The 23,188-nt window shown below is 37.3% G+C and overlaps 1 protein-coding gene across 4 annotated transcripts in view; it reads left to right on the top strand.

Annotated features, from left to right (window-relative positions):
* Positions 1-23,188, top strand: part of LOC110464288 (kin of IRRE-like protein 1) — a 131,857-nt gene that overhangs the window by 90,313 nt on the left and 18,356 nt on the right. For all 4 annotated transcript variants that reach the window (XM_021519424.1, XM_021519422.1, XM_021519423.1 and 1 more), the window contains 7 exons: positions 5,260-5,469; positions 18,831-18,953; positions 19,214-19,522; positions 20,116-20,224; positions 21,081-21,232; positions 21,572-21,832; positions 22,294-22,590. In XM_021519424.1, coding sequence (XP_021375099.1) covers positions 5,260-5,469; positions 18,831-18,953; positions 19,214-19,522; positions 20,116-20,224; positions 21,081-21,232; positions 21,572-21,832; positions 22,294-22,590 — 1,461 coding nt within the window. The remainder of the gene's footprint in view (positions 1-5,259; positions 5,470-18,830; positions 18,954-19,213; positions 19,523-20,115; positions 20,225-21,080; positions 21,233-21,571; positions 21,833-22,293; positions 22,591-23,188) is intronic.

The raw sequence follows: 23,188 nt of genomic DNA, 5'->3' as shown, positions 1-23,188 counted from the left end.
AGCACATTAGTTTTACAGACATGCATCTCAGAATTTAAAAAAAAGCCAGACTTTTATTATGGTGCGACAAAGCTGTCACAGTTATTTGTCTTAGTTTGAAAGAAAGAAAAAGAATATTGGCAAAACATAAAATCCTTCATGTATTTTAAAAAAAATCAAGGTAACAAGAATTATTAAGAACATGCTTGGTAGGTATATCCCATAATATACTTATGTCTTTGAACATGTCTACCAATTTTCTGTGCCAAGGTGAACAGCGAACAGTTTTTGTGTCTGCCACAATATGAGATAGTTATAAGCTAAAGCCATTCTCCCAAGCTCCTACTTCCAAGGTTGACATCTCGGAGCTTTCAATTTCTGGCTCTCGAGACACCAATTTGGCAACAGGAGAGACGGGCCATGTAACTGTTCAGCTCCATTGACAAAAATGTGTCTATACAACAAACAAATGTTACAAGAGGCAAAATGATTATGATTCAAGTGCTCACGAGACTGCCTTGAATGTCGCTTTTTTACAAGAGGCTGTATGATTATGATTCAAGTGTCCGTAAGTCTCCGACTACCCATTTCTTATCTGGTATGGCACAAAGACACATAGCTAATTAGCACTTGTGTATAGTAATCGCCTTCGCCTAGTAGGCGTATTTAGGCTTTCATCACCTATAGCTAAACAGTTGTTGCAGCCACAAAAACAAATAAATCGTAATTGACAACAACAAATAAAAAAATAACACATTAACAGTTCGTGTTCTAGAGTGTATCTAAAGCCCAGCTTTTAATGTCAAGCCAAAACAAAGTTAGAAAAAAATAAAGTCCTTCACGTTTTGTAAACAGTGGGACTTTTAGGTCTAATTAGGGGTTTATTTGGCTCAATTCTCCACAGGAGATGGTGTGAATTTACGGAACTAAAAAATAAAACTGTTTTGTTGTTAATGATGTTTATATATAAAACGTTATTTAAGCTTGGTAAACAACAGAATTCTAATCTCTTAAATGATATTTAGATAAAAACACCTTGTCAAGTAGGATGAATATAATCCCAGGTTTGAGACATATACATGCACTGTTTTTTCCCCAAAACGAAAGCTCATGAAAACAGACAAGCATACATAGTGTCTGTATCCAAACCAGCCTTCAGTTACTTTACATCAAACTCATTTGTATTGTGTTGAAACGGAAACTGTTGAAGTCTATGGTGATGTATCCATGGTGATGTATCCATGGTTGGTTTCCATGGCGATGGCTAGTATTTGACCATTAACTCCTCTGGAATATACAGGGCTATTTTGTTTGGATACATAACAATACTATCACCTTTGTATTTCTGAGAGAAAACACCTATACCAGAGAGAAAAAACATATACCTAGAAATTATGGCCAGTATTTCATCCCACCAAAGACAAAACATGATCCACTGACAGCCTTTACTGTTGTAATAATGATTAAAACATTCACTACGGCCTTGTGAACTGAAGGATGTGTTTGTAGACAATTACACTATCTATATACAGGTGTGGGTTATGGTCATTGTTATATAGACCATCAATGACGTTAGGGACGCCACTCTGTTAGAACAGAGGCTGAGGGTTGATTTATCATCGTATGTAAGTCCTGAATGATTCAAGATAGGTATTTCCAGGCAGAGCATTCCGTTATATTACCTGACGGATACTGTGAAGGCGTTTGGCACCTTGGGGTGTTAGGAGCCGTGTAGAAACATTGACAGGTGTGAATGTGCGTGTTAAACATGTAATTAGACTGCAATCGGTTCATAAGCAGGGATGTCAGATCAGAATGACAGATGGAAAAAACTATTGAGTGCGCATTGGCTTCTAAACTTACTTCCCAACTTAGCCACAAACGTCTGGCCTGTTTAATCTTACCATTCATCAAAGGCACAAAGGTTGTTGTGAGGAACCCTTCTCCATCCGTTGATTTACTGCAGAAGATACAGGTGAAAGATAATTGATTTCATGGGAAGAGAAAAAAAATCATTAATATTGTGTTACATAATCTCGATCTTCTTGTGGGACACAAACAGAAGCTGTTTTATTAAGTATGTATGCGGGGGCTGCGATGGCCAAGTGGTTATAATGCATCTGACTGTTTACGATCTCCCTACACCAATGGGTGGCGAGTTTCGGGCCTACGTGGGGCAGTCGCCAGGTAACTGGCCAAAGGTTGGTTGTTTTTCTCTAGATACTTTGGTTTTCCTCCACCACCAAAACCTGGCACGTCCTTAAATGACCATAGCTGTTAATAGGACGTAAAACACAAACAAACAATTATATATAATGCACCAGACATGTGTATGTGAATGATACCATCAAAACATGCTGGTTTGAAATCACTAAACAAACTTCAACAAGAAATTATATTTCTGAGTTAATCAAAGAATGACAAATGTTTTTTTTCTAGTTATGACTCAAATACATTGTGCACTTTTCATAAATCCACAAACTATTTTATGCAGAAAAGTGTACACAACTTTTTAGTTTTCGATACGTCCCTAATTTATAAATGATGTTTCACTTCATAGGAGAAAACCTCCTTGATGTGGACATTTCACTTCTCTCGGCAGACTGGTTTAGTTTCTGTACACACTGAGGGTTTTTACGTGTGGGTGACTGAAGGGATTATTTCAAGGAAATGCACAGATTTTCAACAGTAAACACTAATTAGTGATGATGGATATACACTGTGTAATTAATACAGGGGGAATAATGTATGTATACTTGTCGTAATATTTTGATAAATCGAATAAAAACAAAATTTAATGTAATTTTAAAATTCTGATTTCCATTAGTTAGTTTGTTATGATACATCATTGACAGAATCTGTGTGGAAGTACTGAACGACTCTCGTTTTATTTTTCTATTAAAGATACAACCCTTTGTTTGCAAAATGTTTGCGCAATCTATTTTGACCAATTATCTCTAATTGGAAATATTTCATCCTTTATCTGTCTGTTTAAACCTTCAGAATTATTCATAATGTGTATCAGACATACCTATATGAAATGTATATATTTGAACGACCAGACTTTCCTGAAGGCACCTGTTTTTCTATAAAGCACAATTTTGGACGTTCAGAGAATTTTCACCATCCAGATGACTTACGCTTATTATTCTTGTCGGGATAAAAAGACAATTTCAAACCAAATTTAAAACAACATGTTTCAAAAATAACATGGGTGGTCTACAAACATCTCATGAGAAGTCTTTTTGGACCATCTTCATGTGCATGGTCTGGAATAGGTACAATGGAATTTTATATAAAATCTCAGTGTTCTAGCCAAAATAAGGTCCCTGTTACTGTAAGCATTCATATAGGCAGCTTTCCCAGTGGGATTACTGTATTTTATCTTAACTCACCCCTGAAGACTCATTTTAAATCTTCCAATTAAAATGTTGGAATAGTGCATTATGAAATTACAGTGGTGAATGAGTTAATGTTGTATGTTACCTTTTCTAGTTGTGACATGAATGTCCAATCCAAAAGAGTTCTGCACTATAAGCTGTAAGATAACTAGTTGGTTATTTTGACATAGTTAATAATTAACTGATACGTTTTCAAAAGCATACACAAAAAATGATGACACTGTTGAAAGGTACACAAGAAACAATGACACATTTGAAGAATACAATAGAATTGATGACACATTTGAAAGGTACACAAGAATTGCAGATGATGCATTTGAAAAATTCCACTAGAATTGATGACACATTGAAAAGGTACACAAGAATTTATGACTTATTTAAAAGTACTCAAGAATTAATGACACATTTAAAAGTACACAAGAATTACTGACACATTTAAAAGGAACACAAGAACACACAAGAATCCATAGGTTGATAACTCTAAGGTTATTCTGATTATCAGTCAATGCTTATCAAATACATTTTTGAGGGAGGTAACTCTCGACACAGAAAACGTTTCGTGTATGAAATGACTTGAGCACAAAGTAGAGTCACTGTTAGTCAAGGTTAGTCAGCAGACATTTAGGGGAATATTTGTGTTTTCTAAGTCAAATACGGTAACAGTATTCAAAGAGAGGTCAAAACATTTGGTTTTACCAGCATGTCCATCTGCTGTTATTGAATTTACCCCAAACATACTGCCCAACTGTACCAGGTCCACCCGATTGACTGGCACATAGGTAATGTTGCAGACAGAACAATATGATTACAAACTGACAATGTGATAAAGAATGCCCAGGTCCAGGTTTTGATATTTGGGTTGAGAACAGAATCACAATTATAGTAAGAGTGGTTGTCTATGAGATGGCTGGTGATCTTGTTACATCAGCATGCAGTGTTGTAATCACTCCGCTATGTAAACGTCTGACCTTATCCTTCTCTATAAGGTGTCTCATTATATCGTAAAATGTCTACAGAAATATTACGAAAATTTAAGGAAAAATATTCTATTGAAATATGCTGACTCAGCAGTCCTACATGTCCAGGCGTGGTGTCCATAAATAACAGAAACTTTCTGGTATTCTTTGCCTTCCACAGGTTAATCGTGTAGGAGAGTACGTACGGCGCTGTTGACCCAGTGATGATAAAACTGTTGTAAGGTGTCTCTGAGTGATACAGACAAACAGTACTCTCGTGTATTGTGTGTGGTTTTCATGGTGATGATAATTCTGTAAAACATAATTTAGTTAAGCTTGTCTGAGAATCATTTGGCAGAAGTAACTTAATTAAATTTAAAAAAAAGAGGTGGGTTATATTTAATGTTTATGTACATTGCAAGTTAACAGTTTTAAAATGAATAAACACAGGGTGAGAGTTCGGTGTGAGTTTGTCACTAATTACCTTACACCTTGTCCTTGTCACCTTTAAGCTGTCCTCAGGTATAATAACCTCTGTCCTAGTCACCTACAAGCTTGACATTGTCCTGAGGTAAATAACCTATGCTTCTGGTTTTATTACATGTAGCTCTGACTTACCGTCAACCTTTGTGACTTTTATAGAAATTTTACAGTTACATTCCCTTCAAGAAGCTCTTTGAAGTTTTTGGCAGTGCCGTTTGAGATCGTTTTGGGATTTGTATATTTTGCTCATATAGTATACTATAGACTGAATATTGATAGAGTGTCTGATCGGTTGAGAGTGCAGTTTCCACAAAATAATGTTTTCTTTGAGAATTAAAACATAAAGGTGTTGAGCAGTAAAATGTACAAAAATGTTTTTCACAAAATATGAGTTAAGATAGCATTTTCTTATCAAATTTAATACTTGTTTGTTTCAACAGCCCTGGGGTCACAACAGTTCACTGCCCAGCCAGAGAATACAACGACGACCCAAAATTCTACTATAGTTCTTCAGTGTGAAGTGAAAAACCGACAAGGCACGCTTCAATGGACACGGAACCGGTTGGGACTTGGGACCGTCCGTGCACTGCCTGGATTTCCGCGCTACTCCATGGTTGGCGGAACTAACATCATTGGAGGCGACACGATTGGTGAGTACTTTAGTCATGTGACAAGAAATCAAACTTCTAATTGGTGAAGTTTTTATCATATATTTATAAGTATTTTCCCAACTAGATGCTGGAGACGAGTACTGTGTAGTCTCCCCTGCTTCTGAAGGAATCGGCGAGGAGTACCTCCTTCATTCGTAAAGAAGTCAATGTTTCATATACTTTTTCATGATTTAAATATTGCATATGAGTTAAGGGCTCAATTAAGCAGAGATCTTGGTAAGTTAGAAACTGATCATATGAAAACATTACCAGGACCCACTTGCACAAAATTCTTATTTCTCAATTCTAAGGCTATAGGTACTTGCTGAACTGCATAGCATTGTTTTAATGTCTGTTGTGATATGAAAACAGGGGAAATATTTCAATTGTCATAGAAACACAAAAAAAGACATTCATTTTTCATATCTCTGGTGCATCAGCACAGCAGTAAAATTGTAGAAGTATGTTTATAAATGTTCAATTTGATATCGCTGTATCTGTGTATCGGTATAGAGATCAGTGTCAGGTCTGCGTTTATATAGATGTTAGTACATGTTCTGTAGTCAAGTGGTTTGTACTGGCACGGTGTCAGTGGGCTTTTGGCATCATCAGAAATCACCAATATCATGTCATATTTAATGTTGTACCTACCATAATTTACCTGCAGTAAACACCTCTTTACAGATTCTGGAACTAAGAATTGCTGTGTGGCAGATTGTGGTTGTCGTGGGTTGATCCCTTTTGGTAGCTCACTACTTTCTTTCCTGTTACAAATAGTGTCTGTGCCCCCCCCCCCCCCCCCCCCCCTAAGGTGACAGGGAGTTAGAACCTGGGCTGTAGTTCTGTGCCCCCCACCCTTTAAGGTGACAGGGAGTTAGAACCTGGGTGATGTGGTGTTCCAGAGCAAACATATTTAAATAGGGGTGTGGGGGTTGAATTGAACATGAAATTACGGCCGACTTCTAGTTTTGAGCTAGGGGGATTTTCCCCTTGGCTTGATTAGTAGAGCGATGGACAGGGAAGCTGGGGGTCAAGAATTCGAAGCACACTACTCGCTTTCCTGTTACAGCTGTATATTCCACTGCATGATCATACGAGGTTACTAATAATCTGGTGCCCTGCAAAATGTCTGTTTTTTTCTCCTGTGTCGTCATCAGACATATAGAACAAAGTCAATCTGCTGTCACCATCATAACACTAAGCTGGGACCTATTTCTTTACTTCTCTTTCTATCTTTCCTTTTTGACAGTATCTCTGGTTAGCCTGTTGTCTGTGTTATGAGACGGATGGAAGGTCATGCTATCATGTCATGGTCATGACATTTCAGTGAGATTGCACTTTTAAAGTGCCCCTAAAACAACCCCATAATTTTTGGGCACTTCCTTCGTGATGACCTTAGCTGTTGCAAGGATGCAAAACCTAAAAAATCAGACCTTTAATTAACCTAGGGAGTCCAGTCCTTTAGAAAAATGAAACTGGGAATGGGCTTAAAAACTTCCAAATTTGTCCCTGCAGAAAAGGCTTTTTCATACAGATGTATCTATGTTTTGTTATGTCATAAAACCAAGGGGTGGGCTCAACATCAGAAACATGAGCTTATCATGTGTAAGGTATAGTATAAATCTTGACAGTAACAGGAATATGGACTCAAAAGAACTTAAAGTTGACCCTATTTGCCAAGAGAGCAAGAAATCACCTCAAATGGGGATGGGCTTAAATCTGAGCACGGGCTTATTTGATGTAAATACGGTATATTCATGACAGTATATTAAATCTTGTAACTTACACTTGAAGTGATCTGTGTTTGATAGGAGAATTTATAGCCACTCCAGTATAGACTCTCGACCAACTCATCATGAAAATTGAATCAATAATTAAAATCAGGAAATAAAACATGTAAAAAGTGAAAATTGAAGGAAATTGAAAATAAATTGACAAAGCTCTCCATGTTAAAGGTTTTATATGGTAGATATAATTGGAAAACTATATAGAAATGACTATAAGGTATCAATGACATTGTAAATGATGTACTTGGTTACACTGTTACGACTCAAGGAGTATCACGTACCGTACTTACCACATTTAACACTCTTGTTGGTGCTTATTCTCTGATCACTTAAAAACAATCTCTGATGACCTTGAAATTATTCTTTAATGATCTTAAAAAATCTCTGATGACCTTAAAATTATCACTGATGACCTTATAAATGAATTTCTCCTGATTACCTTGAAAACAATGCTTTAACCTCACAAAAAGGTTCTCATGTCCATGAAATAATCTCTTAGACCTTTGAAATAGCTTTTTGTGACCTTGCAAAATATCTGATAACCTTACAAATAGTTTCTGGTGACCTTGAAAATTGTCTCTTTAAACCTTGAAGTAGCTTTTTGTGACCTTGAAAAAATCTGATATAACTTTAAAAATAGTTTCTGGTGACCTTGAAAATTGTCTCTTTGAACTTTGAGGTAGCGTTTGGTGACCTTTAAAAATCTGATATAACCTTAAAAATAGTTTCTGGTGACCTTGAAAATTGTCTTTTTAAACTTTGAAGTAACTTTTAGTGATCTTTGAAAATATTTGATAACCTTAGAAATAGTTTATTGACCTTAAAATTACCAGGATTCACAATTTTATGGAAGAAGTTTACCAGTAGGATTTTGATGTACAGTAAACAGTAGGTGAACTGACCCCTGGCCTTTCATCTCTGGCTAGTCAAGTTTATGATAATAAGATGACCATCAATTCAGAAGGTTTTGATAAGTGAGATTGTTTGGAGCAGGAGTAGGTCTGCTATGGTTTAGCTGACCTTGGTAGATCAATGGGAGTTTATATTACACAGGGCATTAGGACTAATCACCAACACATCACAGTAACTATCAGTAATTCTGTTCTGTGTTCTTGGGCAGGGCCAACTTTGATCACTTATAATTAATTGATATCCCATATTTTAAAGCTAGTTCCTTGTAGTTATAAATGAAAACAGATCCCTGAGAATGATGCCATTTACTGATACATACCATTTACTGATACCATTTACTGATACCATACCATTTACTGATACATTTACTGATACCATTTACTGATACATTTACTGATACCATTTACTGATACCATTTACCTAGAAAGGTTTCAGGCGCTTCAACCTTGCAGTTTCACTCTCTGTTATGCGGTCAAATTGAGCACATATACTACAAGCGCAAGATTTCTACTGAAATGGATTCAAATGACCTCTGGATATCATCAGTGAAAATGCATATTCATGTATTTATATTATTCAATCTGTGTTGAAGTTGCTCATGCCAGGGCAAAATTGAAATATAACATAAAAATAGTCGCTGCTTTTTTTTCGTTTTTGCATTTTAATGTAGTTGAAATTCGTAACCACAAATATATCGATACCCTGTGAAATACAAGAATACTGACACGCTATCATAAACAAAAATATAACCACTCTAGGAAACACATCATCCTTTAACTGTGGCAGTACTGTCAAGATAAAAGTATTCACCTACAAAAACGTGGGATCCTCTTTATCAGTCTGAAGTGTCACACCCATCAGGACAGCTGTCTGACACCTAGTGTACAATTTGTGATGGAGATTATTTTGAAATATTAGTTTTTGTTGAAGTTCTTGAAAGACATTGCGGCTCGTCTGTTGCCGGAACAGACAGTGATAAATCAGACCTCCATTAATCCTCTTGATGATTGTCATGAAACATTGAAAATTGTTTACCTGAAGTAGAGAGTGGGAAATATACTGAAAGAAATCTCATTAATATAAAAATGATCTTTAAAAACTTTTTTACAGGAAGAAAATGGAAATGTGTCTCCATGTTTTGTTACATGGAAGGCTTCTGTTTGATGAAACATCTAGCATGTACTCTAAGATTTTTTCCTTAAGAGAAATTCCCCCATTTTGTTTTTGAATTTGTTTTGGCAGAAAAGTTACTGGATTAAATAATAACAAATTTTTTGGTTAAAAAGACACTTATGCTAACAACTCTGTGTTAATTGTCGTGGAGTTCCACACAAATCCTGGCCCTGACTCATCCGATGTAGATTTATGTCTACCGACACATAGCCTGCCACACAACCACGTTAGGACGAGGTCAGCAGTCAGTCGTTATACGGACCAGATGAAAGATGATCATTACACCAAAGACATTGGTTGTGATTTCTACATTCTTGACTATATCATATCTAATTGTGTCTGATTACAAATAACATCCGTTATTTCTGGTCAATGGGTTATAATTACAGCAGCTTTGACCAGTGTTGTACTGGTCAGTATTCCTACACCAACTTCTCATCACTCCTGGTCAGTAATAACTGCATGGTTGTACCTATTATCAGTGTGCAGTGTTAGCGGTCAGTCTGCAGTCAGCTGTGGTCAGTCTGCACACACACATGGACATGATAACAGGCTTTAAGTAGGATTTGATGATTGGTAGTCTGGAATGCCATTATTCACATTTGATCGGTCCAGTGGAAGGCAGGGACTGTGAAGATTGATGATGTTAGGACAGTGGTCTGAGTCTCATCAATGACAGGACAAAATGTCTGACCACTCCGATTCCTTATCACGCCTGACATATGTTATACAGTGGTCAGCACCATGACGGAGTTACAACTTTTCTGACAAGTCCAGTTTCCTGTCAGATTTCCTTACAATTTTCTAATATCACTCAGGACCTCCATACCTGACACCTATCCTATCTACATTATTGAGCTGTTGGTATCGTGAGGGTTAACTTTTGTCTCCAGTCCAGTTCCTTATCACAAGGGTATTTCCTGTATATGGAAAATCTTTGCTTTTTTCTCCCTCAACAAATAAGGCAAATTAAATTTTACAGCTAATATTATTAAACAACATAGAATACATAGCGTAGTCATCAGATGTGAAGGACAAAATAAACTCAGGGCAAATATTGATTTTACAGGCGAATGGCAAAAGTTTGATTTGGCTAAATTTCCTGATATTAGTATAACAGTGCATAGGACTTGGCTCACAATTTACAAAGATCTATGTCATAGTCATCTGTCAGTCTTAATGAGTTAGTGGTCAGTTATGATAGAGAGACATATCTTTCCTGACCAGTTCATGGTCACAGTTTCCTATCAGTCTACACATGTAAGTGGTCAGTTTAGTTGATGAGACAATCTATATTAATTACTCTTTGAGTTAAACACTGTGTAGTATGTGTCTGAAATGACCTGATAATCGAGGATCTGTGGGTCTCCCTAGTGTTGTGACATGTGTTCCTTCGCAGTGATGAATGGACTGATCAGTTTGGACCATGGATAGCATCCATCTGACCGTGTCAATCACAGTTTGTTGTCTTTCCAATCTATTGGTCAGTCACATTGACCAGTCTGGGTGATCTCGGTGTTTGGAATTGTCCAGTTGTGGTCATTAATTAACTGTCAATAATTCCTAGGTTTTCTGGCCATATTCATCTTCTGGTTTGTAAAGTGTCTGAAATTGTGATGGAACAGATCAAAAGTCAAAATCATACTAGAACAGAATTAATGGTCGGAAATCTTCCAAAAATAGATCAAAGGTTGAAATTTTCCAAAAATAGATCAAAGGTTGAAATTTTCCAAAAACAGATGAAAGATTTGGAAAGTGTCCTTTATTACAGACCAAGAGTAAAAATAACGCTAAAACAGATGAAATATTGGAAATCTCCTAAACAAGATAAAGGGTTTGAAATTGTCCTGGAACCATGAAGCTGATGTATATTGATAAGAAGACCAAAGTCTTTTTATACTAATGTCTGAGGAATCCCTAAATAGGTATGGTATATGAAATTTCTGTATATAATTAACACTGCCAACAGCCAGTGTATATCTCAGTAATTAGGTAATATAATCATCCGTGGATTTCGCAGTGTTAATTTAATTTCAACACAAAATACACTGTACTCTTAAATGTATTAAAGGATGAATGAAGATGATAATTTTTGCAGTATAATGTACCTCTCGGTCTGTAAATTAAGGACCTGGGTACAAATAGCACCATCTCCTGCAGTCCTGAGAACCTACATGTTGATTGTATTATAAAAGAAGATTAAAAGTGATTTCTGCGGTAATAAAGGCACCTAATGGTATTTGTGGGACGCTGATTTACCTGTTGAGCCGGAACACCTGGGGTTTTAATGAACCCTTCCGATATACAAATAACTCAATCTGTTTCTTATAACAGATACAATGTAAGACCATGATCTATGGAAATTGTACATTTTCTGTGTAATAGAAATGCATTATGGTTGATTAAATTATAACACGATTACACTCGGAACCATGCAACAGACTTCAGTAATTATAACAGGGGTGATTGAATCACTACTTCCTCCATAGTTAGTTATTAAACAAAAACATGTACACGTCAATATATATATTGTANGGGGGGGGTTGCAATGGGGGTAGTATATATTAGAAACATGTAGGTTATTACTAGTAGGAAATGATGTCATGAAAGTTATCATCTAATTCCTTAAATCAAAATTGATATAGGTCTATTGAAATATTTTTGTTCAAAATTTGGAAATATTATTCATAATTCTACAAATTACCTTTAATAAACAAAAATTTCCTAAGATATATTTCCATATGATGTACATTTGTATTTATTTTTTATTGAGATGTTTTCTTCAGTAAAGAGAATTTCTGAAATAAATGTAGTTTGTCTCCATAATTGTTAAGTTGTAAAAAATAATAAAGAAATTTGTTATACATGTGTAGCCAGTTTTAAGTAACACTAAGTAATGGTGGCATACAAGAAACTTCTGAATTCCCCCCTGCTATAAAACTGTTGAAGCCAGTATTTTTCCACGGTATATGTAATTACATAAGAGAGATTTGACAGACATGTGCACATGTTGCTACACTCGGTGACCTCCACTGGAGTACGTCGGTGTATGAAAGTGAACCCTGGGTTCTCCACTGGAGTACGTCGGTGTATGAAAGCGCACCCTGGGTTCTCCACTGGAGTACGTCGGGGTATAAAAGTGAACCCTGGGTTCTCCACTGGAGGACGTCGGTGTATGAAAGTGAACCCTGGGTTCTCCACTGGAGTACGTCGGTGAATGAAAGTGAACCCTGGGTTTTCCACTGGAGTACGTCGGTGTATGAAAGTGAACCCTGGGTTATCCACTGGAGTACGTCGGTGTATGAAAGTGAACCCTGGGTTCTCCACTGGAGTACGTCGGTGTATAAAAGTGAACCCTGCACCAGGTTCTCCACTGGAGTACGTCGGTGTATATAAGTGAACCCTGGGTTCGTGTGTTGAGGTGACAGTATTGGTTATAACTAGGAGCTGAGGTTCCACAGTTTCTCATGTTTAAGTAAAGTCAGGTTAGTTCTGGTACCTTATTCACCCCTGAAATTTCATAACGAACTTTCAACCTGTGAGTTTGAAGGGTTCAGATGTGTCTGCAGGGGTGAATGAGTTATGGGTGTTTGTTACCTTACACATAACACCTCTGGTGTGTGTGAGAGTTAGTTCCCTTCTTTCTGATTCACATTTGTATTAAACATCAAATATGCCATGCATCTTACTCAGGTATCAGGATGTAAAATGAAATGTCATCAATTTCTAAATAAGGACCAATAACCCCTCATTAGGAAAATCATACAGGTTTCTTGAATGGTAGAACTCTTCTGAAGGGAAGTAAATATGTTCACAAAAGGTAGCATATATCCTTAAGTGTGTCATTACAACGAAAGTTTGTGGTATGAGCTACAATGTAACCTGACTTGACTGACACCCTGTATTGTCTGACATGTATTTATCCCTAAAAGACAGGTTTCTTTGTATTTACCTCGTGTAATGGTAGACTAGCTAATGGGCTAATAATCCACTGTTGACATTAAGTCATTCACTGCTAAAGACGCATTTGAACTCTTCTAATTCAAAGGTTGGAATAGTTCATTTTGAAATTTCAGGGGTGAATGAGTTAAGGTTTGACCTCACACAACCCACACACACATGCATCCAAACCTAGACTGGCATGGCTAGCGACCCCTTAGATTGTATGAAGAATTTCTCAACTGCATTTTACAACTAGATTATCTCCCCCTAGTTTAGAACTTTGAATCAGTCATCCAAGTGATCAAAATTATTAGAGATTTATTTCTTCTTAATATAGTATTCAATATTCCAGCGACGGGGGCCAGTCTAATCCAAACCCCAATTCCTTCTACTCAGATTTCTACTATCAAACAATTGTAGACGTATAGTTGTCTTTTTGCTTTTCTGATAGATTGATAGATAGGTAGATTGATTTTAAATCCTGTAAAGATAACTTACCCATTTTGTCAGAAGAGTCTAAAAGACATACAGTGTTACACAAGATGAAGAAAGTCCATGTTTACATTCTGATCCAACGAGCAAAACTATAAACTTCTTGTTGAATTTATTTCCTCAGAGATAAAAATCCTGTCTGGTCAACATTCTTTACTGTATTATTTATATTCACTGTTCAAAATGTAGAGAGTGAACAAATAACTTCTTTCATTTATTTTCCTATTTGCTGAAGCACGTTTCAAAGTTCAGAGGTCAAAGAATTTATCCAAAAACCACAAACATGCAGGATAGGTTCTTTTTAAGTTTTAAAAATGTCTTTTTCCCCCCGTTTGTTTGAGTGATGTTATATTGCGGCCCTCCTGCGGGGTTGGAGTGTACAGGACGATATTGGTAACAAACGTTTGAAGTGTGTATGTTTGTTAACATTTATCTGCCTGTGTTTACAGATAACCTTTTGACATACAAAACAATAAAAGGTTTACAAACAGCCAATTAGCTACAACCGTCTAGGCCTGCAATCTTCCAGCCTGGACGTATTTCATGCTTGCACAAAATTGGAAACGTAAGATAAAGGGTCTGGTTTACTTGTTCTATATGACTTATTAATTTAGATGTATGGTTTCCGTGCGGAGGCCATGCTTTATAGCACTCTAATGCCCTTAGGCTGCAGACTAATTTTGAGGTTTAAGACTTTTTTTCACCCCCAACGTCTCTTGTGACTTCTGTCTAGGACTTTCTATTTTACAGGGTTTTCATGCCTCCAGAAACACTGATCTACAGTTTTGAAGATGTGCACCTATTCTAGGTGTTTTTTCTTCTTTTCTTTTTTTTGTAGAATATAAAATTGTCAGACAGATGATGTATAAAACATGTATCACTTTTCTTTTGTTTCTGTCGTAAGCTAGACCTCCCATTGTGTCCTAAGCCATGCGATCTCTAGTGTCTTGATGAAGACCATTCATTGTGTCCTAAGCCATGCGGTCTCTAGTGTCTTGATGAAGACCATTTATTGTGTCCTAAGCCATGCAGTCTCTAGTGTCTTGATGAAGACCATTCATTGTGTCCTAAGCCATGCAGTCTCTAGTGTCTTGATGAAGACCATTCATTGTGTCCTAAGCCATGCAGTCTCTAGTGTCTTGATGAAGACCATTCATTGTGTCCTAAGCCATGCAGTCTCTAGTGTCTTGATGAAGACCATTCATTGTGTCCTAAGCCATGCAGTCTCTAGTGTCTTGATGAAGACCATTCATTGTGTCCTAAGCCATGCAGTCTCTAGTGTCTTGATGAAGACCATTCATTGTGTCCTAAGCCATGCAGTCTCTAGTGTCTTGATGAAGACCATTCATTGTGTCCTAAGCCATGCAGTCTCTAGTGTCTTGATGAAGACCATTCATTGTGTCCTAAGCCATGCAGTCTCTAGTGTCTTGATGAAGACCATTCATTGTGTCCTAAGCCATGCAGTCTCTAGTGTCTTGATGAAGACCATTCATTGTGTCCTAAGCCATGCAGTCTCTAGTGTCTTGATGAAGACCATTCATTGTGTCCTAAGCCATGCAGTCTCTAGTGTCTTGATGAAGACCATTCATTGTGTCCTAAGCCATGCAGTCTCTAGTGTCTTGATGAAGACCATTCATTGTGTCCTAAGCCATGCAGTCTCTAGTGTCTTGATGAAGACCATTCATTGTGTCCTAAGCCATGCAGTCTCTAGTGTCTTGATGAAGACCATTCATTGTGTCCTAAGCCATGCAGTCTCTAGTGTCTTGATGAAGACCATTCATTGTGTCCTAAGCCATGCAGTCTCTAGTGTCTTGATGAAGACCATTCATTGTGTCCTAAGCCATGCAGTCTCTAGTGTCTTGATGAAGACCATTCATTGTGTCCTAAGCCATGCAGTCTCTAGTGTCTTGATGAAGACCATTCATTGTGTCCTAAGCCATGCAGTCTCTAGTGTCTTGATGAAGACCATTCATTGTGTCCTAAGCCATGCAGTCTCTAGTGTCTTGATGAAGACCATTCATTGTGTCCTAAGCCATGCAGTCTCTAGTGTCTTGATGAAGACCATTCATTGTGTCCTAAGCCATGCAGTCTCTAGTGTCTTGATGAAGACCATTCATTGTGTCCTAAGCCATGCAGTCTCTAGTGTCTTGATGAAGACCATTCATTGTGTCCTAAGCCATGCAGTCTCTAGTGTCTTGATGAAGACCATTCATTGTGTCCTAAGCCATGCAGTCTCTAGTGTCTTGATGAAGACCATTCATTGTGTCCTAAGCCATGCAGTCTCTAGTGTCTTGATGAAGACCATTCATTGTGTCCTAAGCCATGCAGTCTCTAGTGTCTTGATGAAGACCATTCATTGTGTCCTAAGCCATGCAGTCTCTAGTGTCTTGATGAAGACCATTCATTGTGTCCTAAGCCATGCAGTCTCTAGTGTCTTGATGAAGACCATTCATTGTGTCCTAAGCCATGCAGTCTCTAGTGTCTTGATGAAGACCATTCATTGTGTCCTAAGCCATGCAGTCTCTAGTGTCTTGATGAAGACCATTCATTGTGTCCTAAGCCATGCAGTCTCTAGTGTCTTGATGAAGACCATTCATTGTGTCCTAAGCCATGCAGTCTCTAGTGTCTTGATGAAGACCATTCATTGTGTCCTAAGCCATGCAGTCTCTAGTGTCTTGATGAAGACCATTCATTGTGTCCTAAGCCATGCAGTCTCTAGTGTCTTGATGAAGACCATTTATTGTGTCCTAAGCCATGCAGTCTCTAGTGTCTTGATGAAGACCATTTATTGTGTCCTAAGCCATGCAGTCTCTAGTGTCTTGATGAAGACCATTCATTGTGTCCTAAGCCATGCGGTCTCTAGTGTCTTAATGAAGACCATTCATTGTGTCCTATGCAATCCTATATATTGTGTCCTGCATACAGATGGTCCAACTCATGTGTTACAAGCACACTGTACTCACGAAGTTTGGAATAGGGGATGGAATTGAAAAGAATAGCTGGTTGAACATTGGCTTGCTTTGATTTTTAATCTACACAAAGACATTACCAGTTCCTATGTGATGAACAGCAGGCTACTTTTGCCAGTAATCAGGTTTTAATCAGAACACTATAACATAATGTCACATTCAGATCTTTCGATAGATTTCTGCTTTATATTTTCGTAAAGCAAATCCTGGGTTAGAATATCTAACATTGCTGCCCTATTGCTGCCCTCTGTAACATTGCTGCCCTCTGTAACATTTGACTTATGTTTGGTGTTAAACGTTAACTATTTGGGCTGACAGGAAATCGGCAGTTACACAATGCAGCAAATATTTTTCACAGCAAAATAGAAAAAGACATGTTGAGACATGTTTATGTACTTCAACGGGGCGGAGGATTTTATGGCGAAAATAATAATTCCCAGTAATACATCATATTACGGTGTCATATGTATTGTATTCTACTCCTGACATCAGGGAAACTGTAAATATCCATTCTTGTTTCCAACACAGGGTACCAGACTTTCCTGTCCATATTTCACTCCCTTACTTCTATCTCAGTGATTAGGTCATTACGCCGACCTCCTGTCAATGCACGAAGGCTGTACTGGTAGGCCTTGTAAACATATTAGTTTTTTTACAAATGGTGGTCATAAAATATTGATTCACCGAAGATTGTCCATTTAAAATTATCTCTGAATACGGTTGAATGAATTTGTTACAAGAAAATTTGTATCAATCATTTAGATTTGAGGACAATATGGTCGTCAAAATCAGCTTAGTGAATGGTGGGAGTTATTGATGGCCGAAATAAATAATGTAACAAAACAGATGCTACCAATCTATGATAGTCGAGTAGAGGGTATTAATATCCTGTTATGGGCGGGAGTCCCTGGCTATTCAAAGATTTAACGAAACATGAAAAAAAGGGTTGTTTACAAGATGTCGAGTAACTGTTTACAATGATCTCTGTCTGCTATGAATTATGTTATCATCAATAACTAGTGAAACGATATGCTGGTGTTGGTGGTATTGTATTGATGTATAACGTTTTTACATGTTTAAACAATACTTACCACTAAAGAAACCATTTTTTCTTCCAGAATATATTTGCTTGATAAAAATAAAACTTCACTTATAAGATCACCACATGTCGACAAATAAATTGAAATTACATGTTTTTGGTTTTAATTTTATAATGTTTTTGAAAATTTTAACAAATTCCTTTGGAATCACTAATGCACCAATTGATATGTAGAACAGCCAAATGTTTTAAAGGCTTGTAAAATCATTGATCCGTAGATAATTAAAAATAGAGTGTTAAACTGGGATAATGGGATATTTTTGTCCAACAAAAACCTTTCTGATTTCATGTCAGAAGAAGCAATTTTTATGGACAAAGGGAGGTAACTGTCATTTCCTTTTATCATTTGGTGAATTTTATAAGTGTTACTCTACAAATGATTTCCCACAGACTTCTATGTTAGGGAAAAGCTAAATATTGACATTTCCTTCGATGGGTTATCTACTGCATACTTAATTCATAAGCTTTCTCTGTACAGTGTAATATGTTACTGTACTCTGTAAATGTTAACAAATCTTTCTGTTAGGGTAGATAACAGCTGGGGTTAACTCTGCAGTGAATAAACATCTAACAATCACGATAATTCTGAAACGAAAAGTAGCAAACCAGAAAAGAAACATGAAACTGTTTTAGTAGATCAGTTGTTATGATTTTACATATTTCCATACAATTGTCTAAATTCTAGATGATCTGAAACCTTGATTCAGCCATTTCCATTATTTTACAACTTAGCCATTTTCCGCATTCACTTTATAAACTTGTTCTTTAATTTCTTGGTAGGATACCTTTTTGGGGACACAAAAATGCTCAATTTTAAATTGATAGTGACCAATGGTTTTAATACTACAACTGCATATCAAAGTATGTGTGGCTTCAATCTACACTTGTCATGATAGAATTGTTTTTCTATTTTCCTTGATTTTAATTGTGTGAATCATTGAAGATTGATTCATTTCAGTGAATTTTTTGCTGTTTGTGTATTTACAGAGGAGTACAACTTGAAGATTGTAGACATCCAACTTGAGGACGACGGCGAGTATCGCTGTCAGGTCACCGCTACTGAGCAGACACACGGCATCATCACCAACAAGATCACCCTCAATGTACAATGTAGGTAACCTTGGCTACGACCAATCAGAATTACTGTGGCAATCATGTGTACTCATTTCAAACTGTTCAATGCAATTTTTCAAATAACTATAATTGTTCAATATTTGTTATGAACGTACAGTAAGTCAGAACGGTTTCTTCATGCAATGTTTCTGAATTGTTGTGATATAAAATTTTAGCCGAATCCCATTACAAACTCCCAGCATGCAGTATTTTGTTGGTAACCAATCAGAACTCCTCTAACGAATTTTTGTTGACAGTGCCACCCGACCCACCACAGATGGGAGATGTGTCGACCATCGCTGTGATTCAGGGCTCACCGACAAACGTATCGTGTCAGGCAAACAACGGGAAACCGGGGGCGGAAATCACGTGGTACCAAGAGGGTGTACGAATAACACATAATGTGTTCTCACGCACGATGACAAGGACAGACAAGCGTGCGGACACGCTCAGTGTTGTAACCATAGTGGCCTCTAAAGAGGATGCTGGAAAAAAGATTGAATGTCGGGCAAACAACCCAGCACTCCGAGTGCCGTATAAAACTCACGCCATTCTGGACGTGCAATGTAAGTATCTGAGAAAGGATTCAGGCTTAGATAATGAAAGTTGTTTCAGATGTTTACATTTACTGTTAACCCCTAGGTAACTTAAGTAGACTCTACCATACATTGATCTGGACGAGTCCATTATGTACACTTGATTATATATAGGCGTCTTTAAACTTCAGTAAGAGTTATTTCCCTTTTACCTTTATTTATAAACAAACTTCCCAGATCATAAAAAATTGCAGTTAACATTTAACTCATTCAACCCTGAAATTTCATAATGAACTGTTTCAGCCTTTGAATTGGAAAAGTTCAAATGTATCTTCAGGGGTGAATGAGTTAACAAGAAAAGTAAAATACAAAGAGATATACAAATATCAGCACTTCAGCACTTGAATTATGTAATGTTGCTGCTTTTTTGCATATCAACCCTCAACATTTTGTCAATTTCTTAACTGGGCCTTAAGTTCAATTGTTTTATATAAAACTATATTTCGAAATAAAACAGAAAAAAAATAATTCACACCTTCAAACATAATTCAATAAGAATCCATTAATTTTTCAATGCTAGGCCTGATATGTTTTACATTTAGTATGTTTTGATTGGTTGACAGATCCCCCGAGCCTCACTATGGCACACAACATCAGTCGACAGATTCGGGAGTATGACTATGTACGATTTACCTGTACAGGGACCGCTAACCCTTACAACATACAGTGGAAGTAAGATCTACCTTACCATTAGTGTGCACTTATATGTCTACTTCTGTGTTAGATTTACCTGTACAGGGACCGCTAACCCTTACAACATACAGTGGAAGTAAGATCGACCTTACCATTAGTGTACCCTTATATGTTAGCTATCACTTTAGAGGAAATATGTAGGTCATGTAATTTCATTTGTAAAATCAGGGCTCATTATGATATTTATGAAACTGTTCTTATGCTCAAAATTTATTTTGTCAATGATTTGGAAACAATTTGAAGAGACTTGAAATCGAATACTGTTTTCAATGTTTACATTTGACTTTTTTTGATCATTTGACATGATTTAAGTAAGTCACCAGAGAGCTGGTTTGAGTACAGAATCCAGGCTTGAGCGTGAGAACAGTTTCATGACTATAGACCCAGGTCCCAATACGTAGAACTAATGTCCTGGGGGTCGTGGCTCCTAAGTGGGTTGTAGTAGGGATCTACGATGGATACTTACCTGTATTCACTAGCACTGAATCAGGGTCAACACAGATAATAGTACAGATGGAGGAACAACATCGTGGTTACAGAGTTTGTTTTTGGTTTTTATGTTTCAGCTGGCTAGTTTCATTTGTGATGGAGTTTTTTAGGATGGCAGCACTTATATGTGATTAGCCAGTTAGCTTGACTTTAATTTTACAAATGATGTTAAAATTTGTGTAAAAAAATTGTATTGAAACACAAGTTTCCTTGGCAATGCTGTCTAAACTAAGGTAGGAAACCTTGTCAGTTGAAATAACAACAGGATGATGTTGTGAAATGTCAGGATACTGCTAAACCTATACTGCACTGCCTCGGAGACTGATGTAGTTTTGTTTTCCTACAGATGGTACCATGACGGAGTTGGGATCTCCGGAAGCAATCAGAATTATCTGGATATCCCATCAATCAAGCGTGACTACCATCAGTCGCGAATCACATGCGAGGGCTCGAATGCTGTGGGCAGTACCCGTGCTTACGAAACACTACAAATACAGTGTAAGTGAAACTGTTTTGTATGCCAACAAAATGCTAAAAAGAAACTTAACAGAAAGACAGCAGTATTATTCGGGAAATGAACATTTTTTATAACTCTTTTTTAATTCCCATAAAAAATGTAGCTGGGCTGGGGGTAAAACATATTGCTTAAATAAGACATTTATTGTCATTGAAAAACGAAAATAAATAAATAATTTTGATTTTGTGAAAGAGTCAAAGTAGTTGATTTATCTTAAAATTTGTATTCACTTCACATATCACAATTTTATTCTTCAATAAAAAAAAAGAGAGAAAAAAATATCTGAAAAATACCAATAGGACAACTTGCTATTTCTACAGACGGTCCTCGTTTCATCGGAGCCCCACAGCATGTAGCAGTAGACTTAGGCGACTCTGCGACTTTGGTGTGTAATGCCGAGGGAAACCCAGAGCCCAACATCCTGTGGACCAAACAGGACTACTACAACCCCGTCAGTACCTCCCCTACCTTCAATATCCCCGAGGTCGAGGCCCAAGATCTCGGCACCTACATCTGTACAGCAACGTCCTTAGTAGCCGGGTTTCACGAGGTCAGCCGGGAAATTTTACTTCTGCAGAAAGGTGAGTTAGGTCAAGGTCAGGGATTTACACATACTGGTACCAAAGAAATGGTTACATATAGATCAAGGTCAAGGATACAGCTTGTACCAAAATCGAGGTCAAATTTAGTCCAAGGTCAAAGATCCACTTGACCAAGGTTAACGAGACATTTATACCAAGGTCAATAAATAGTACACAGATGACCACTGCTATCTGGCTAAGTTCAGAGTAATGAATGGGAGGACTGTATAGATTTTTATTTCAGTCAACATTTTACATACTTACATAATACTGTCTATAAGCATTCTTCTCTATTTAATATACTGTTAAGGTCAGGAGTACTCGACAAAATGTCCAGTTTTGTCACAAACTGAATCAATATGCAGATTACCTTAAACAAGTAAAACTATTGTAAGGTGTATGAAAAGGATTTTATTTCCGATACATTTCAAACATATTGACAAAACGCTGATCTTTTGTAGGACCTCCAAAAATCCTTAGCAACAAGAACCAGTATGCAGCCACTGGAGCGAGTGCCAAACTGGAATGTCTGGTTCGCTCTGTCCCGACTCCTACCAAAATAAAATGGGAGAGAAACAATGTTGAGATCGACTACGCCAGCTCGGGACGATACTCAGAACTCGAGGAACCATTGGCTGATGGAGTAAAACACATGTTACAGATCATACAGGTCCAGGAGAGTGACTTCGGCCAGTATAACTGTAGTGTGGAGAACGCCCGCGGGGCTGACCTCATTACCATTACACTCCTGGAGAAAGGTAACCATTGACGACAAAGTATACCAGTAGATCCCATTGTATAAGTTCCCATATTAACCAAACCTCTGTAGTCTGGAAACCTGTATAAACCAAACCCCTGAAGTCTGGAAACCTGTATAAACCAAACCTCTGTAGTCTGGAAACCTGTATAAACCAAACCTCTGTAGTCTGGAAACCTGTATAAACCAAATCTCTGTAGTCTGGAAACCTGTATAAACCAAAACCTCAAACTAGGTCCCACTGTATGTCTATTTAAACTGAACCTGTATAATCTGGATACCTTTATAAACCAGATCTCCTTCTAGGTCCCTCTGTATACTATTTTATGAAAACTGAACCTGTATAGTCTGGATATCTGCATAAACCTGATTTTTATCTAATTTGTATATAAGCTCCGATGTAACCAGGCATAATAAATGGGTATATCACATGTTACCTCTCACGTGTAATGATAGGTTTACATATAGCACGGGCTTCTGTCTATGTCACCCCTCACGTGTCAGTCTACCCAACCCTCACTCAGACCACATCCCTGAATGTGAGCAGTCTTGTTCACTCTCTATAGAAGGCATCCCTACCTGTGTCCCTGGTAACCTGT

The sequence above is a fragment of the Mizuhopecten yessoensis genome, unplaced genomic scaffold (assembly GCF_002113885.1).
Source record: "Mizuhopecten yessoensis strain PY_sf001 unplaced genomic scaffold, ASM211388v2 scaffold10979, whole genome shotgun sequence".
NCBI lineage: Eukaryota > Metazoa > Mollusca > Bivalvia > Pectinida > Pectinidae > Mizuhopecten > Mizuhopecten yessoensis.
This window is presented reverse-complemented; position numbering and strand designations above follow the sequence as displayed.